This window comes from Meleagris gallopavo, chromosome 2 (genome assembly GCF_000146605.3).
Source record: "Meleagris gallopavo isolate NT-WF06-2002-E0010 breed Aviagen turkey brand Nicholas breeding stock chromosome 2, Turkey_5.1, whole genome shotgun sequence".
NCBI lineage: Eukaryota > Metazoa > Chordata > Aves > Galliformes > Phasianidae > Meleagris > Meleagris gallopavo.
The window spans coordinates 19,875,418-19,892,252 of NC_015012.2; the positions used below are offsets into that span (position 1 = coordinate 19,875,418).

Genomic DNA, 16,835 nt, shown 5'->3' on the forward strand with positions numbered 1-16,835 from the left:
AAAAATATGCTTAAAGACTATGAAAGGCCATGAGGTATAGAACAACATAATTCAAGGGCATTCAATAGAAGAATAATGTGTTTCCTAGGTAAATTAAAAAAAAAAAAAGAACGTAGAAACAAATTACGATATCAAGTGGTCCACAAATAGAAATCTGTGGAAATTTTATAATGAAAGTAACGATGAATGTACTCAATGTTCCAGTTAGAGACAAGTGGGCTATTTCACATAAAGTATTACAGTAAATATCACTAGGTCTTCATACACAATTATTTTTATTCCCTGCCATGCACATGCTTCACAGGAGAGAAAATTTAGAGCACCAAGACTCTTTGCTTCGAAACAGCATAAATTTTTGATTTGGTGTAAGTCAGAATTTGTTCCGAACCACAAACTCCTGAAGACAAAATCAAAAGAAAAACAATACAAGGAAAGAGAGAAAAAAAGTCAGAGACATTCAAAAGAAATATAGAAGCATCGCAAAAATAGTTACTAGGAGCTACTCCACCTAAGACTCAAACGCTGGGTGAGCTTGGACTCATGCAATGGCAGTAACTTCAGATGGGACATGGAAGATGCCCACATCATGCAAATGTCTGCTACCTGTGCTTTCCTCCAGCAAAATAGCTCACTGACATCAGCCCTGCACTTCTCTCCTCATCCTGCTGCTGCTATCTGATGGAGTAAGCTCATTTCTATTACCTCTGCCCGACACAAAGGCACCAGAACTGGGAGAGAGGCACCTCTCAAGTGTTGGTTGTATCATTTATGGGATATGCTAGACCTTCCTCTTATATTATAAAATACATATAAAAAGACAAATACATAGCAAACAAAGCACAGAAAGGTACAACAATAACAGAGAAATTCAGTGGTAGAAGCAGAAATCTGGAAAAATGTGTTGAAAGCCAAAGATGCTCACAAAAACTGTGTTGTATAACAAAGCAATGAGACACTAAAGTACTCCTGCTAAAGTAGAAATGTTCAGCAGACTAAAACACTATAATTCTTCTTGTATACTTCACGGTCTGCAAGGACAAAAATAGTCTAAGATTAGGTAAAGCATCTTTTTGACAATATAGCAGAGAAAAAGAATTAAGATGCATAGAGAGAGATAGTCCCACCTCCTGTCTGTAGCTTGCTACATGCTCTAAGGTTCTTCAAAGGACTTGAGACAAATATGATGAAAGGTAAAATTGGAAGAGATGGGCTAAAACGCTCTCTCCCCCACACACAGAGTTGGGTCTATACCCCCTACCCACAGATAAAATAAAAGCAAAACATAAATAATTGTGCAAAACATTATAAGATAAAGTTACGAGAAAAAAATTACCTGCAACATAGTCACCGAATCCAATGGTAGTTAAAGTGATTACAACAAAGTAAATTGCATCTAGTGTGCTCCAGCCTTCTATGTGCTTGAATATAACTGCAGGAAGAGCAACAAACAGCACGCAGCCAAAGAGTATGAATATTATTGTTGAAATAATGCGAATCTTTGTCTGACTCACGTTCCATTTCTATGGAAGAAAGAGAAGGGGAAAAAGAAGTAACTGTTGTTAATAAAACTGTGCTGCCATAAATAAGCACGTATTACCCAATGTGAGCATGTTATAGTTCTCAAACAGGAAAAAAAAATAATAATCAAATCATGGTTTTAATTTGAAAGTGTTTTCAAAGCAAACATGACTATCCTAGGAAACATTCTGTAGCAGGAAATGCAGGGTAGGTCTTTACTCTTCACTGTGAAAGGCTTTGTGGTCTGGGTGGGTGGTATGTGTAACACGCATTGATGTTAACAGCTGATCATGCTAGCTTTGAATGAGGGCTAAGTATTTGAATGAGCTTCAAGTAGTGTTTGCACTTGAGATGTCTGCTTTTTTCATTCATAAATACCTAATTAAAAATAATGATTTTAAGAGTATTTCTCTCTTTAATCAAATATGAGGGCTGTTCCACGGCCCATTACATCAGAGGTGGACATTAGTGGTATGACAGTAGAGGACAAACCTTCCAGACACTATTCCGTTACATTCTATTGCTGTGGGACAGACAGCAGCAGAGGAGACTTCTGACAGAAAGACTTCTGATGTGGAAGCGTGTGTGAAGTGAAAGTGTGTCACTGAATTCCTCCATGTGAAAAAAAAATGGCAGCCAGTGACATTCACCAACACTTGCTGAACAGTTATAAAGACCCAAGAGTGGATGTGAGCACAGTTAGGTGGTGGGTGGTGCATTTCAGCAGTGGTGACAGCAACGTGAAGGACAAGTCATGTTCCGGATAACCACAAATTACTATGATGCCATGAAATGAAAAGCATCTCAATCAGTTCATCCACACAAACTGGCGGATTATGACAAGGGAACTGTGTGCTGAGCTGACTGTCAGCTTTGATGCATTTGGAACAATAGTTGGCAATTTTGGAATATCCCAGAACTTGTGCCAGGTGGGTTCCACAAATGCTCACACAGAAACAGAAGGGCTGATGGACGACAAGTTGCTGCATTCTTGCTGTATGCATACTGATATTACAGGAAAGGAAAAAAAGAAAAGAAAAGAAAAAAGGAAATCCATTATCCCTGTGAGCAAGAGTCTAGGAAACCAAACAAATTAGTCTGATAGCTTTTGTACTCTTAAGCAAAAACTGGAATTCCATTATAATAAAAAAGTGAAAAGGATAAAAAATAAAGTGTGCTCATGGAATGTTCTTACCCTTTTTAGCCAAATCTCAATCAAAATTGCTGCTATTCATCAGTAACTTATTGGGATTTGAACTGATGCCTTCAAATTAAAAAAAAAGTGCTTTTTCTTAACACTGTCTTTCAAGCTACTGTGTATGAAATGAACTTCCTTTGCTATACTTTTAGGTACGTGGTTCTTAAAGCTGCAGCTTAACATTATCAATATATGCATAAGTCTGTTGAGTCTCTTCCTCCACTTAGGCTGTGCCACTTTGCATGGAGTAACTAAAGATTCACAGGCCTGAGAAAATGAAAGACATGAACCTTCATGCTCTGGTAAGTTTAACTGAAGCTGCAAATACCTCAAGTCCAATGTCAGACAAGTGACAGCAGGTTCTGTACCATTTAGGCCATCCTGCTACCCCGAACACACAAAGCATTAAACAGTTACAGACTGGTAAATCTGGAAATATTCATATTTACAGATTGTGAGCATTTCTTCTTCTATGATGCCATCTGATTTTAAGAACTGTAGTTTTAAACTCAGACACCAGAGATGTTTTGTGAATCAATGCAAAGGAACAGTAATTGCCGGAAGTCAACACTACAGCTCAACCCCTCTTTTCCCCATGTCCGTGATTTCCTACCACATACTGCATTACAACATTTAAAGGTAAACATCACAGCAAGTTAGGAGCATTTTAAAGGCAAAACAAAAATAAAATGTTTTGTTCCTCCTAATCATCAGTATTACAGAAAATGTTGAACCACATCCAACTCTCAATAAACAGTGTTCAATATGTTCAGAGTTTGCAATGTTCTCCCTCCCTTTTCTAGACATCTGGTTACAAGGATGGGTTGTACCCTGTGCATTACACATGTTAAATTTAGAACAATCAGCCAGCATACTCACAACAAAGGTATCTTCTACTTTGGCAATTCCTTTTCCAAAGATTGTCCCCAGTTGATCTCCAACACCAGCCAAGAGAAAACCAAACAGAGGAATTCCCAGTAAGGCATAGATGATACAGAATATCTTTCCACCTTGTGTGCGTGGGGAGATGTTTCCAAAGCCTAAATTACAAACAACTTGAGATGTTTAAAAAGAAGTTACACGTATTACATTACACATTTGTAAAGGAGTACAGGAAGAGAACGGTTGCAAACAAGTCCTATTAGGTTAATCACGTGACACAGAAGACATTGTGGGGAAAAAAAAAAAAATCAAATGAAAATATGTTGTTAAATCCTCCTTGAACTAAAACTAAACTGCTGTACAATTCACTTTTTTAATATTCTCTACATACTACAGAGAAACAAAATCTCAACAGAAAAATAAATCATATATACACACACACACATTATATATACACATATATATTTATAAATTACAACAACTTTCCACATCTACTAGATACAGTTAACATCATTTGGTTAAGATGTGCCTTAGCCTCTGTTTCCTGCAAATGCCCATAACTGGACTTGTAATTTGAAGGCTGCAGTGCTCTGAAACAAAACACAGTTTTCCTTAGAATATGCTGTGTCTCGAAGTGAAGCAGCCTGAAAGAAACCATTTGGATGAATGAATTAGAAATCTTTAAATTAAATGAAATTACTTTGAGTCCTCATTATTAAAGCCTCAGGTTAATATAGTTGCAAACAGAGCTTAGAGAAACAGTTTTTCCAGGATCCTCTCCATTTGAGAACTGAAATGATTCTGTCTTCATTGATCACGTAAAAATTACACCCTTCCTATGTCTGTGATGCCTCTATTGCTGCTGTTCCACGTAAATTGAGGAACCCAAAATACAATGAGCTCAGACATGTGGCATGCCCTCAAATGTATCCCCCCAAGATTGGCACTTTAATGATTTGTCCAAGGTCGCACTGTTTCTGGAGCATCATCTTCGTTTTCAATTCAAAGCTGTTTTTTCCTACTCATGTTCTGGGGAAGCAGTAAGGCATTAGTAATAATACAGCATGAGTTTTGAAATTATTCCGCTGTTCAGAACAACAGTGTGTACTTTGAAGGAGGGCAGAGGGAGAACTCATGAAGGGAAAAAAAGGATTATTTTCTATGGATAAATTAAGCAAAAGCTTTTAAAGGAATTACTTTTTTTTTTTTTTTGGTAGAAAAGAATGTACAAAAGATAAAAAGCAAAATATTTTAGCACATAATTGAGTCATCCATGTCTCAGTTTTTGTCTTTAATATTAAATTTTGCATAAAATATACTTTTCATAAAAACACTAAAAGCATTCAATGAACACCCAATTTTCCTTTGAAAAATCTGACAGATTTTACAGATTTTATCTGCTCTATTGAGAACCTGCAGTGTCAATTTTCTTTTTAAAATAGCATACTATTGATGCACACCAACTGTAAGCTTCCATAATGCAAAGCACATTCAATGAATATCTAATTCCTCAGAATTTTTATTTAACTATTTTGAGCACATGGGTTTAAAATGGATTTCCCTTCAAGAAACTTATTTATATTACCTTAATTTTTGGTTCTGTTCCCACATAGGTGGGCTAAAGAAAAGTTCTGGGTCAAAACTTCCTCAGCACACAGGAGACAGAACTGCCCCTCACTCAACTTTGTTACAGAAAAAGAAAACATGACTGGAATACATTTTACTCCCAGATATTTTGTCCTAGTATCTGCTTAGAACTGCTAATTGTGATAACAATAAATGCAATGTTATAATGATATCAGTTTAATTAGGTTAAAAAAGTGGGGATAAATGGTTTTTATTAAAATTTTACCAAAATAAACAAAGGACAAAATTATATACTCATGCAATCATAAAAGTTGTAAAGACCACAAAGATCATATCGTTCAACCATCAACCCATCACCACCATGCCACTAAGCCATGTAAACCAATATGAAATAGGAATCATCAGCTACAAGCCCTGGAACTCATAAATTTTCCCTGCAGAAATATCAAGACAAGAACCTGACTCACTCTAGGTGACTAAAGTCAGAGTGTCTTTAGAACAACCTAGTATTCTTCTCTAAACCAGAGCCAGGGCTAAAATTACTGATTATTATAATTCAGGAAATTTCAGCTCCATCGAGTTCACTCTGTGCCTTCATGCAGCAAGCAGGAAAGACCCTTGAGTTTTAAAATAAAATTAGCTCATCACCAACCAAAAGGGACAAACAGATCCAAACTACTCTGTTTTCATAAATATCTCTGTTTATGCAGCAACAGGAGCTTGAATAGCTGCCAGAGTGTAATTCCTGCAGAGTCTTAACGCGATTCAGAACCAGAGTCTGGATACACCAGATTTATAAAACTTGTACTGGCGGATCTGGAAACAGCTCTCCCTTCTCTTGGTGTAAGAACGTTATTATTCACTTGCTCCACAAAAATGGTACCATAATGGTGACAAAATATCAGCCCAGTCAACCACAAGTCAAGCAGGCAATTTTTCTCGCTTTACTTCATAAAGCAAACTGGCACTTTCTGTGCATCCCAAAGCTATTACAATAGATGATTACCACTACAGCGTACTTCTCATCTGCTGCTAATCACTACGAGAACAAGAAGTTCACGTTCAGCTCTGTGTATTCTTGCTCTAAATCACAGGTATACTTTGCTTGAGGTAAGGATGGGCCACTTGTACCTTCAAACTGTTACTTTTCTTCCATACACAACATTAAGAAGGTCTTGTATTATTAGTTTTTTTTAAAACAAACCTCACTAACACATTACTGGATAAAATAACACTCCACAGGCGGTACAGCCTATCTCCACCCAGCTGCTTGCTGCACACTGTACAAGCGACAGTGTTGTCATGACAGGACATGCTTCAATGAACTGATACACCAAGGAGCTTCCATTATGTTAATCATACTTCTTGGAGCAACATGTTTCGTAACAGCCTGCTGCCACACACCACAGCCTACTTCTTGAGTTACCCAAATTGTCCTTACATTCTACTCTCCCAGTTTCTCCAGCAGAAATCAAATCCATCATTTATGTAAAGAGAAAGGAAGCATATTTATATTTCATACTGTTGTTGTAATTCCTGAGGGCTTTGCCGGAAAGGAAGGAAGAAGAAAGAAAGAATCATTTCTTCCTTAGGAAAGGCAGCAGAATTCTGCTGCTGAATAAAACTGAAGGAAAGCTTCCCTTCAGGCCCGGTGCCCAGAAGAAACCATGGGCCCTGCAGCTCTCCTGTGCAAGCAGAGCAATTTTCACCTTGCAGAATGGGTCAGCTTCCCTCAGGTATCATCAGTGCTGTCTTCATGCTGTCCTTCCCTGACACACTTCCACAACCAGGGGCATGATCTACCCTTCTAGTCTCACCAAACCCCTTTCATATCCTGCTAAATGCCCAGCACACCTCTCACACGCATGGAATTTGTGCATTATGTTGTCTCTGACAAGTGTTGTAGACAAGAATTGCATTTTAAAAGGCAGCCTGCAGAATAAAGAATATAATGCATTTACAATGGCCATATGAGTAACTGCTCCACTCACCAAAATAACATACCCCATGGTTTCAGCACCACAACTCTTACAACCTCCAAGATTCAAGTTTAGATAGCTCTGGGAAATCCTTTAGTCAGCTATACAGCCCAAAGGAAAGGTATGCTAAGCCAACCAACCAAACCAAGACTTTCATAGGAATTACTCTTCCCCCTCATCCCTCCCCCACAAAGTTTCCCATTTTTTATATATTTGAAAATGAAGATGTCTAACATTTCCAACTGGAACAGATCAGCTATTAAGTAGAAATTAGTAGCATTATGCAAACTACAAATTCATTACAGGTTTTGAGAAGAGTGCTTGAAACTTCTATCCCAGATTTTTTCTTATGACACAATAGTTTCTCTCTTAAAATTGAGAAGACGCACTTCTGTTCAGGTCTAGAAATAAGAACATCTTTGCATTCACACCTTCAGAAAAAGGAAGATTGCAAATTGATTTAAAAAATACATCTTCTGTTTCAAGTAGATAATTTTTTTTTTCCCCTGTAGTTCACTGCAGCCTCCGTCTTTCAGAATGCAGTGTTAAAAGAATAGACTTCTGATAAATACACGATAGTGGCTCTGAAAGTTATGCCTCCAATTTTATTATGTTAACCCACTAAGTCAGAGGTGGATTTTGATGGTATAGCAATAGAGGTTCAACCTTCCCAGCAATGTTCCAATACGTGTTGTTGACATGGGACAGATGGCAGCAGTGGGATAGTTTGACAAAATGGTGTCTGACATGAACTACAGATGAAGCAAAGTTGTATCAGTGAATTCCTCCACGTGGAAAAAAAACTACACCCACTGACACTCACCAACACTTGCTGAATGTTTATGGTGACCCAACAGTGGAAATGAGCACAGTAAAGCAGTAGGTAGTTCCTTGCAGCACTGGGGACGGTGACATGAAAGACAAGATATTCTGGATGGTCGTACACAGCTGTCACATCACAAAACGCAGAGCATCTCAATCAGCTCCTCAGTGTCAATCAGCTAATAGTGGTGACTAATTTTAAAAATAACACTTTGTACGCAAGAACTTGCTCTTATTAAACAGTTTTATTGTGCTTTTTGAAGTATCTGTTGTAGTTTCTACAGAAATAAGCAGAAGGCATTACTTTTGGAGTAACCTACATATTTTTACTGATAATTCTTAGGCAAAGCAGGGCACCTGCTAATAAATTGCACAGAGGAGATGCTGAGCTCCTGCTATGGAACCAAGTGGTCAGATCCAAGCAACTTGGCTGTCACGCAGCAGGTGGCCACACTGCTGCAGGTTCACATCCAGCCTGACTGCAGGCTCAATTACAGTGATTACCCTTTGGAAAGGGAGAACATGTGTTTTGATACTGAATGTCATATTGATTTTAAGGGATCAAAATATGCTCTTTCTGGGCCCTCAGGAGCTATCTGATGGAATCTGTATGAAAGATATCTCATCAAATTTCTACTAGCTGAGATGGTTTTTCCCCCTTTTGGAGTGCCATTTAGACTCAAGAGATTAAAATATATGCCTCATCACCAGTGCCCAGGCAAAGATGCACACTTATTCACAGATAGCGATTTCTTTTGGTAGAAATTGGTCTGGACGTGATCAAACAAGAAGATTGTGAGTGTGTACCCACACTGGCTCTGTCAAAATCCCTGCAGATAATGCAGAAAATTTAAAACTTACACCTTCATGTTCACTACACAGTAACTACTGCATTTGTTTGTTTGTTTTTAATCACCTATTCTCTTTCTCACCACACTCTTTGCTTTCAACCTCTGCCCTACCCTCCAAAATATGCTTTATGAGTGTACAATCATGCCATACAGATTTACAAATAATGTGCCACATTCTTTATGACCTTCTTAAGTTCAGTATGAGGACACTTCCAGATCTTCCATGCGTTTATCCTCCCAACATTATTAAGTAGCTAAAAAAATTGATATTTCCCCTTTTCATAAACATGTAAGTGAAGCACAGGGAAGTCCAGAACTGTAGTATTTAGATCCCTAACTCACACTCAGTCTTTGGCCAAGAACTACACAATGACTTTACATTGACCCTGACCTAGCTGAAGTTTGGCACCTAAAATCTGAGAACCTTCAAAAAATTTATTCAAGCCCAATCAGATAACTATTGAGAATACTTGCATCCACAACCTTTCCTTCCTGCACAGGCTTATGTGCATGCACATATACATATATATTCAAGAGTACAATGCAAGATAATTTGAAGGCTGAATAATGACCAAGAGAATTTTTTGTGCCTGTAATTGATCTAATCCCAACATGGAAGGGTCTGATGCAGTAACAGAGGTGCAAGTACATCCATTTCAAACTGTGGTCAGTTATGAAACTGCAGATCCATCTTACTCAAGTTAGGCATAATTTCTGTACTGGTCACTCTGGCTCTTAAAAGCCATTTCTCTTAATAGCTTCAGTGAATGACTCAGGAAAGCTGTTGTCACACAGTACTGCTATTTATTTAATATCAGTGGTCAGCAAAGCACTCCCTTCGGTATTATCTGGATTCCAACCTACATATTCTGGCTTTTAGTATTAATCTATAATTCTGTGTCACTACAACGTCAATATATCATTTAGAAGGTTCTTGTGTTCTGGTTCAAGCCTAAAAAAGCCTGCATTACCATCTCCTGTTCAACTATGGATAATAACAGGAAAACCTAGAATGATGTTAATAAAATGTGTAATACTCAGAAATTGACAAACAGAGTCTAATCTCCTTTAAGTAGTTTCTTTTCATCTGCATTCCCTGGAAGCAATAATCAAATCAAAGCAACAACTTTTTAAAAGAACGGGCTATAGGTATTCATAGGAAGTAAGTTTCCTTCAAATCCAAAAGTGCTGTGCTAGAGGCGAAGGAGCCTTGCAAGGAACTTCTCAGTACAAATGCAGTAGTTGCTGATATATTCAGTAATCCACATACGGTTGCAAAGAAAATTTCTGAAGAAACTGAGTAACAATTGTCGGAAATTCTTTAAAAGCTTAGACATCCTTTCAGGTAGCTCTCCCTCTTGGTACAGTGTACCTCATTCATTCACAGATGTCACTTTGCATGGTGAAGTGCTTCTTGCCAGTGGTGGGACTTCTGTCCCTTTTTTAGTTCTCTTTCTCTGTGAGTTATAACTCATAACACTCATTCTTCTCCAAATACATAAACATCACCAATGTATTAATATAATACACTGACACAGATGATCAATGAAAAAAAATAGTGAACTTTAAACATACTGGCAAAAGCTTATAAATAGAATAAGTTTCTGGTGCTGACTCCAATGGAAGTCTAAAATAACCTTCTTCAGTATCTTTCCTTGTTGCTTACTGTAAGTAGCACTGCAAATGCATTACCAAGTCCTTACCAAGTTAAGGACTACAGCAGACAAACAGCAATAAATGAAGAGCTAAAACATGTAAAGTCTCCACCACTCGCCCTTTTTATCTAGGAACATTGCTATTCACAAATGAGAGTATCCAATTTCTCCGGTGAAACTGGCTCTGTGCAATCAGTTTTCATCACAGATATTCCGCAATCCCCTCTGATTTCAGTGAATCAAACTTCAAGATGAACTAAAAATTTCAGTCCTACGCTCAGCAGATTCTGAGTTCCAACTCTGTTCAACTGATGCAGCTGGCCACTACGAATGGGTGATGATTTGACCTAGTAAAGATAAGACAAGCTCGAAATGTCTTTGTAGCATTAAACTTTTCTTCAGACTCCCTTTTTAGCTTAAAGGGGGTTTCACCAGTTCAGTGTTCAGAAACACAAATACTTGGCAGCTTTAATTCTGAGAGAAAAGAAAGATAAGGCATCTTCTACATTTCTGATAAACTACATACACACAGTCCATATATCCAGATCCTTTGCCCTGAATCACAATTAGGCAGAGAAATTCTGGAGGAGACTGAGCAGGCTGGAAGACATGGGTGGATGGGACGCGCCATGAAGGGGAACATACTGCATTGCACATATTTATCCAACTGCACCATTGCTTAAGTTTAGTAAAGCAAGCAGAAAGGAGGGATTTTCAAGATTAAAAAAAAAAAAAAACGTTTAGAAAAAAAAATATAGTAACTTCCACCGACTTTATGATATTTATGGGTTGTATTCCTGACTCAGCGAAGTCAGCATATGCTTATCTTTAAGAATACATTTAATTTTATCTCTATTCAATAAGCATTTAAACGCCTGAAAGCATACACATGCTGTCAGCGCCTATATCTGCAAATCTGGAAAAACACGTATACTTTATCAAATGAAATTCTTACCAGATTTCCAGCAGTATCATGATGTTGCAGAAATCGGCACTGGAAATCATTCTGCCACAGGTTCTCTAGTTGCCCAGAATTACACACCGCACATCAAAAAACTACTTTGTTATAATGCCATTATCCTAACAATTAAACAAAGTGCAATAACAAGACTGCAGAAGTACTTAAAATCCTTCAGAGGAGTAAAGCTTGATTTTTCTGCTTCCATAGTGTGCAGTTTTTAGAAGCCTTAAGCTATGTAGGTATGGGTGTTTTTCCCCTGTAACAAATGCTCCAGCAGAAGGAGGAACCTGAGCATCGCGTGGCTCAGCAGCACCCTACCAATGCCCAGCACAACTCTGCCTTCAGGCAAACCACTTGCTAAGTTAGCAAAGTGGGGAGTCTCACATCATTCTTTGGAAAAGAAAGAAGTGCAAAGATGGAGAAACGTAGAAAAGAACAAATGTAAGTAAATACACGATAAGAGTCTGTGCTTCTAACCGTAAGTCTCCAACAGAAAAATAATTTCAGAGTGACAGTTTTATACGAAATAAACTGATAAAAAAAAGTGATGCAATGCAAAATAAACTCCAAAGTTTGCACTATTGTACAGCAAGGTTTTGGGGGGTTTCCATGCCAAGCTTGCCTTTGACAGACACCAGTGTTACTTACAATAGACAGGAATTTCAGCCATTAACAAAAACCACGAGCAATCCTTCCCCTCATACCTTGCTTTTACATGCATAGGTAGGTTGTGACATTTCCATAAGAAAATGAGGGCAATATTTCAGAAATCTCTACTTATCCTACACAGGGAAAGAATTCAAAATGGAACAGAGCACATCAGGAGGCAGAATACTGCTTTCAGGTAAAGGCCTCACACTTTATATAATCCTTCATTTCAGTTCAAAATGGAGAAAAAGACATTAAAATAAATGCACATAAAAATGAACCATGTGTAAATATATTTCCCAACTATTATTTTACTTTTTCTCTTCCCTCCAGAACCCTGGGCTAGATTATGAACATTTAGTTTAGACTAAGCCTTCCAGCTCAATAAACAAATTCAATTGACTTTCGCTTGGATTATGGGATGTGTATTGCCTTCTGAAATTAGATGCAATGCCATATGAGTTAGATAGATAGATTATGAGTTAATTGCACCAGCTAAATCTACTCAAAAAACTGAAGGTGTTTAAAAAAGGAGGGTTTTTTTATGACTTAGTTCCTGCTTTACAAACCTTTTTACCCATACACCAGTTTTAGAACACAGAAGCACCAATTTGCTTCCCTCCACTCCCCCTCCCAATCTCTTCTTAAGTGTCAGTAGATCTTGTAAAAGCAACATATCTTTCTTTCAATCTAAGGACAATAAGTCTTAAAAGACTTTTAAACAGCTCTACTCCTGGTATGAAAAAAGGATGCTTACATTAGGAGTATATCTTATGACCTTATAAAACCTTAAAAATTAAGAAGTAAAAATAGAGGTAAGAGAAGTAATATTCAATAGTTGTTTTTTTTTTTTGCTGGTAACAGATTGATATTTTCTATTGTTATTAAAGCACTGTGAAGGGCACTGCAAAATAGAATGTGACAATTAGCTTCACTGAAGGTTCCCACTAATCCATTACTAACAGAAATTAGCAAATAGTAGCTTAGACTCATCTTTAGTTGAAGGAAATGTTTCAATGTTTTAGTTGAAAATTCCATTATTAGTCATTGCAGTTCAAAATATCAAATATAAATGGAATTTCAATTTCTTCATTATATTCAGGAAAAAAATCCTATATAAAGAAGCACTCAAAATTTTCTCCTTTTTTATATAAAATAATATTTGTCAGAAAATGAATGTGTTTTCTGTGGTTTTGTTTTTTTTTTTTTGCTTCACTCCCCACCCTAGAATTATTCTGCAACAATGTTCATGTACAGTCTCTGGGTCTTTAAGACACATAAGGCATTTACATATATATTTTTTGTTTTCCTTATTATTTAGTGAACTATTGTTGTTTGCAAGCGTTTCCATCCTGAACAAGCATTTGTGCTTATCTCACATGCCATCCTGATGGGACGATGTGAAAATTCAGACATTAGGCTTCAAGGTTAATAGACAAAAATAAGTTGTAATACTCTTCTATCTCTTCTAAAAGGTTTTGTAGTCATTTAGGAATATATGACTCTGAAGAATCACACACCTATAGTCCAAACTACCAATGCTGAAGAGTTTGTAATGAGAAATATGTTGCATTTTGACAACATTTGAAGACATGGCAATGTCTTCAAATTTATTGGCAAATAGTACAGCTGATAAAATATGTCTGCAAAAGCTATGTAATAGCTTTCAAATGGAAAACAATGCAAAAAATAAATAAATGCACTTTTCCTGAATCATAGTACTTTCTTTTCATTCAGCTTGAGCAAGAAAATTAGATAGCCAGTTTCCAAATATGTAAGCAAATGACACTGTCTCCTATTTAATTCATAAGGAAGCACCACTGAAAAGGTTGCTACTCATATAACTGCAGTTGCTTTAGCAAGCAGGATCTTATTTTCTAAAGGAAGCAGAGCAGAACCTAACTGGGAAAAAAAGTGAAAGTGTCTAACAAAAATCCCACCTATAAAGCCTAAACTCATTTGTTTCTACTACAATTACTTGATTCCACTGCACACTATTCATTCAAGTGAGCACCATAATTCTTCAATTGTAACAAACTTATTACTTGCAACAAAGTTAATTATCATTAACTGAAGTCTAAGCATGGTCTTGCTCTAACCAACACATCTTTCCTGGGATCAGAAACACTTGTTTAGAAAAAAAAAAAAAAATAAATCCGTACAAGTTTACTGTTTCAGTTTCATCTACAGACACAAAAACAGAAGACAAACTGCTTAATGTCACTTTATTTTTTCAGCATAGCTTTGTGACTCTTCAGAGAAGAGTCATCAAATGAATTCTTCATGTTTACACACAGATCAAGAACAGATGAAAGCTAAATTTTGATACATCTATTTTTATCACTAAAGACTCAGTGGGATTCATTACTGTATGCCTTGTGATTCCTTTCTTTCCTAAGTGATCACATACATAAATGGTATTTTATCGTTCTGCATATCAACACAGATACATAAAAGCAGTTTTGAACTCTTAAATTCCCAATAATGAAAATTCCACTGTATCCCAAGCGTTAGAGTGAGAAGTCATTCCACCCAAAAAAGATCACAAGATTAGTAGCTTTTGTTTCTCTGTGAAAACAGACATCAGCTCCAACCCAAAGGATGAAGCTTTGGGACTTAAGGATTCTCCATACTATAATTCCTGAAATCAGCATTCTGAGCATAAGAGAAAATATATTGCCACTGCTCACATAGCAAGAGTGATAAACCAATGAATGGAACTCACAGCTCTTTCAGATAGAACTGTTGGCAATTTATGTTATTTCACAGCTAAATACTGGAGCACTACATGCATTCTAAGTAGCTTCTGATATAGAAGTGTGTATGAAGCAAAGATATGCAATTTCTTCTATGTGGAAGAAATGTCACCCACTGACATTAACTGACACTTACTGAACATTTCTGGAGATCAAACAGTGGCTGTAGCACAGTGAGGCAGTGGATGGTGCATTTCAACAGAGGCAACGGTGGTGTGAAAGATAAGCCATGATCCAGTCAGCCATGCAAATTTTTACAAGTGCAGCATGCAGGCTCTTGCTCATTACTGGTGAAAATGCATAGCTAATGGCAGTGACTGCTGAAAAAACAGTGTTTTGTAGCTGAGAATTTGCTCTATCATTTGCTTTTTTTTTTTTTCTTCCAGTTTCCGTGGAAATCAAATAGGAGGCATTACTTTTAGAGCAACCTAGTAAATAAGATTGGGGCTCTCATGCAAACAGGATAAAGAAACACAGGAAATTCATAAGTATTTTACATAACAGCAGCCTATTCCTTCCATGTAATCTACTACACTCAGATAATATAGCAACAAAACAATTAATTAGGCACAACAGATATATCTTCACATCAAGAAAATTGCTCCAGATGATCATACTAAATCAAAGTGTTTGAGAAATATAACAATTGTTACTTGCATGCTGGTGTGTTTATTTGAAGAAGAAACACCTTTCCAAAAATACGTTAAGGCTAAACTGCGAACACTTCTGTTTTCTACATATAATGGGCAAAATAAGCACATGGACAATACGGAACATAGAATCCACATATATTGGGCAAAACACAAAGATGAATAAACAGATGAAATAATGACCCTGCACTCAGAGAGACAGACTCATACATCCAGAACTGAAAAACTTGAATCAAGTTATAGAAGGCAGAATTCTCATCATGGGTAGATAACACTGGCCAATAACCCCACATACTGGATAGAAAATCTGCAAGTAGAGCTCCAAAACACAGTTACCTCCATTATGAGACACTCAGGTACATGGATATCATATAATGCTTCTCATGGAGCATACGAATCACCTTCCTCATATCAAGATTTTTCCCAATTGAAAATTTCAAATCATGAGAATAACCGTAAGTACAAGAATACTGTCACAATTTTCTTTGAGAAAATTTTAAAGGTGAATTATTTTCCATGAGACGAGCAAATTTTCAGTTGCATGCACTGACACACACAAAGGAAAAAAAATATGGGCAATTCTAACTACGCACTTAGCAAGTTGCACTGATCCACAGAATTACTAAATAGATAATGCCAATCCAATTCCCAACCCAACAAAGCATTTTGTGAACTGGAGATAACTGTGTTTAGTATTATAGACAAAATAACTGTCTCTTTCTCAGCTCATTTAAAAAAAATAATTATCTATTGCATATGACTAAGCCACTCAATACTACTTCTTGCCTCCTGAACAGTAGCCTCTAGATGCTTATTTTCATCTATCAGAAGAGCTGCAAAATTATAAATCTGATGTCTATGGTGGAGAAATACAATCTGTGCTTAACAGATGCTGGCATGGGGTTTTTCTGTGCATCCTCTCTTCAGCTGAAAAACCACATTGGTGCCTCAGCTATGTCATACAGCCCTGTACTCATAACCACTGATAAACACTACAGAGTTCTAAATGTTTATTAGTGCACAACCAGCATTTCCTTCAGCCCTCTTACGTCAGTTTCAATGAATCGAGAATCCAGAACCTTGAAAATTCAATTGAGCAATTTTAGCTAGGAAATACAGATGACTGATGGACTCCACATACAAATATCTTCAGGACCAGAAGTTTTCTCCAATCATCTTCTCCTTGCATACTGAAATATTTAAGCAATGAATAAACGAGATATTTATTCTTATTGGGCATCAGTATCTTAGGACACGGGCTGACCTGTAAGTGTCCAAATCAAATTTTTAGGATTGGAAAAAAAGTTGCACATTCCTTGAAATGGCTG

At 37.0% G+C, this 16,835-nt stretch overlaps 1 protein-coding gene across 1 annotated transcript in view; it reads right to left on the reverse strand.

The window, feature by feature from the left end:
- Positions 1-314: 314 nt before the first annotated feature.
- The window catches only part of KCNK2 (potassium two pore domain channel subfamily K member 2), a 101,071-nt gene continuing 84,550 nt past the window's right edge, over positions 315-16,835 (reverse strand). Inside the window, exons 6-8 of the mRNA XM_031552165.1 lie at positions 3,596-3,756; positions 1,334-1,520; positions 315-397 (exon numbers count right to left, since the gene is read on the reverse strand). Of these exons, the coding sequence (XP_031408025.1) occupies positions 315-397; positions 1,334-1,520; positions 3,596-3,756 (431 nt within the window). The remainder of the gene's footprint in view (positions 398-1,333; positions 1,521-3,595; positions 3,757-16,835) is intronic.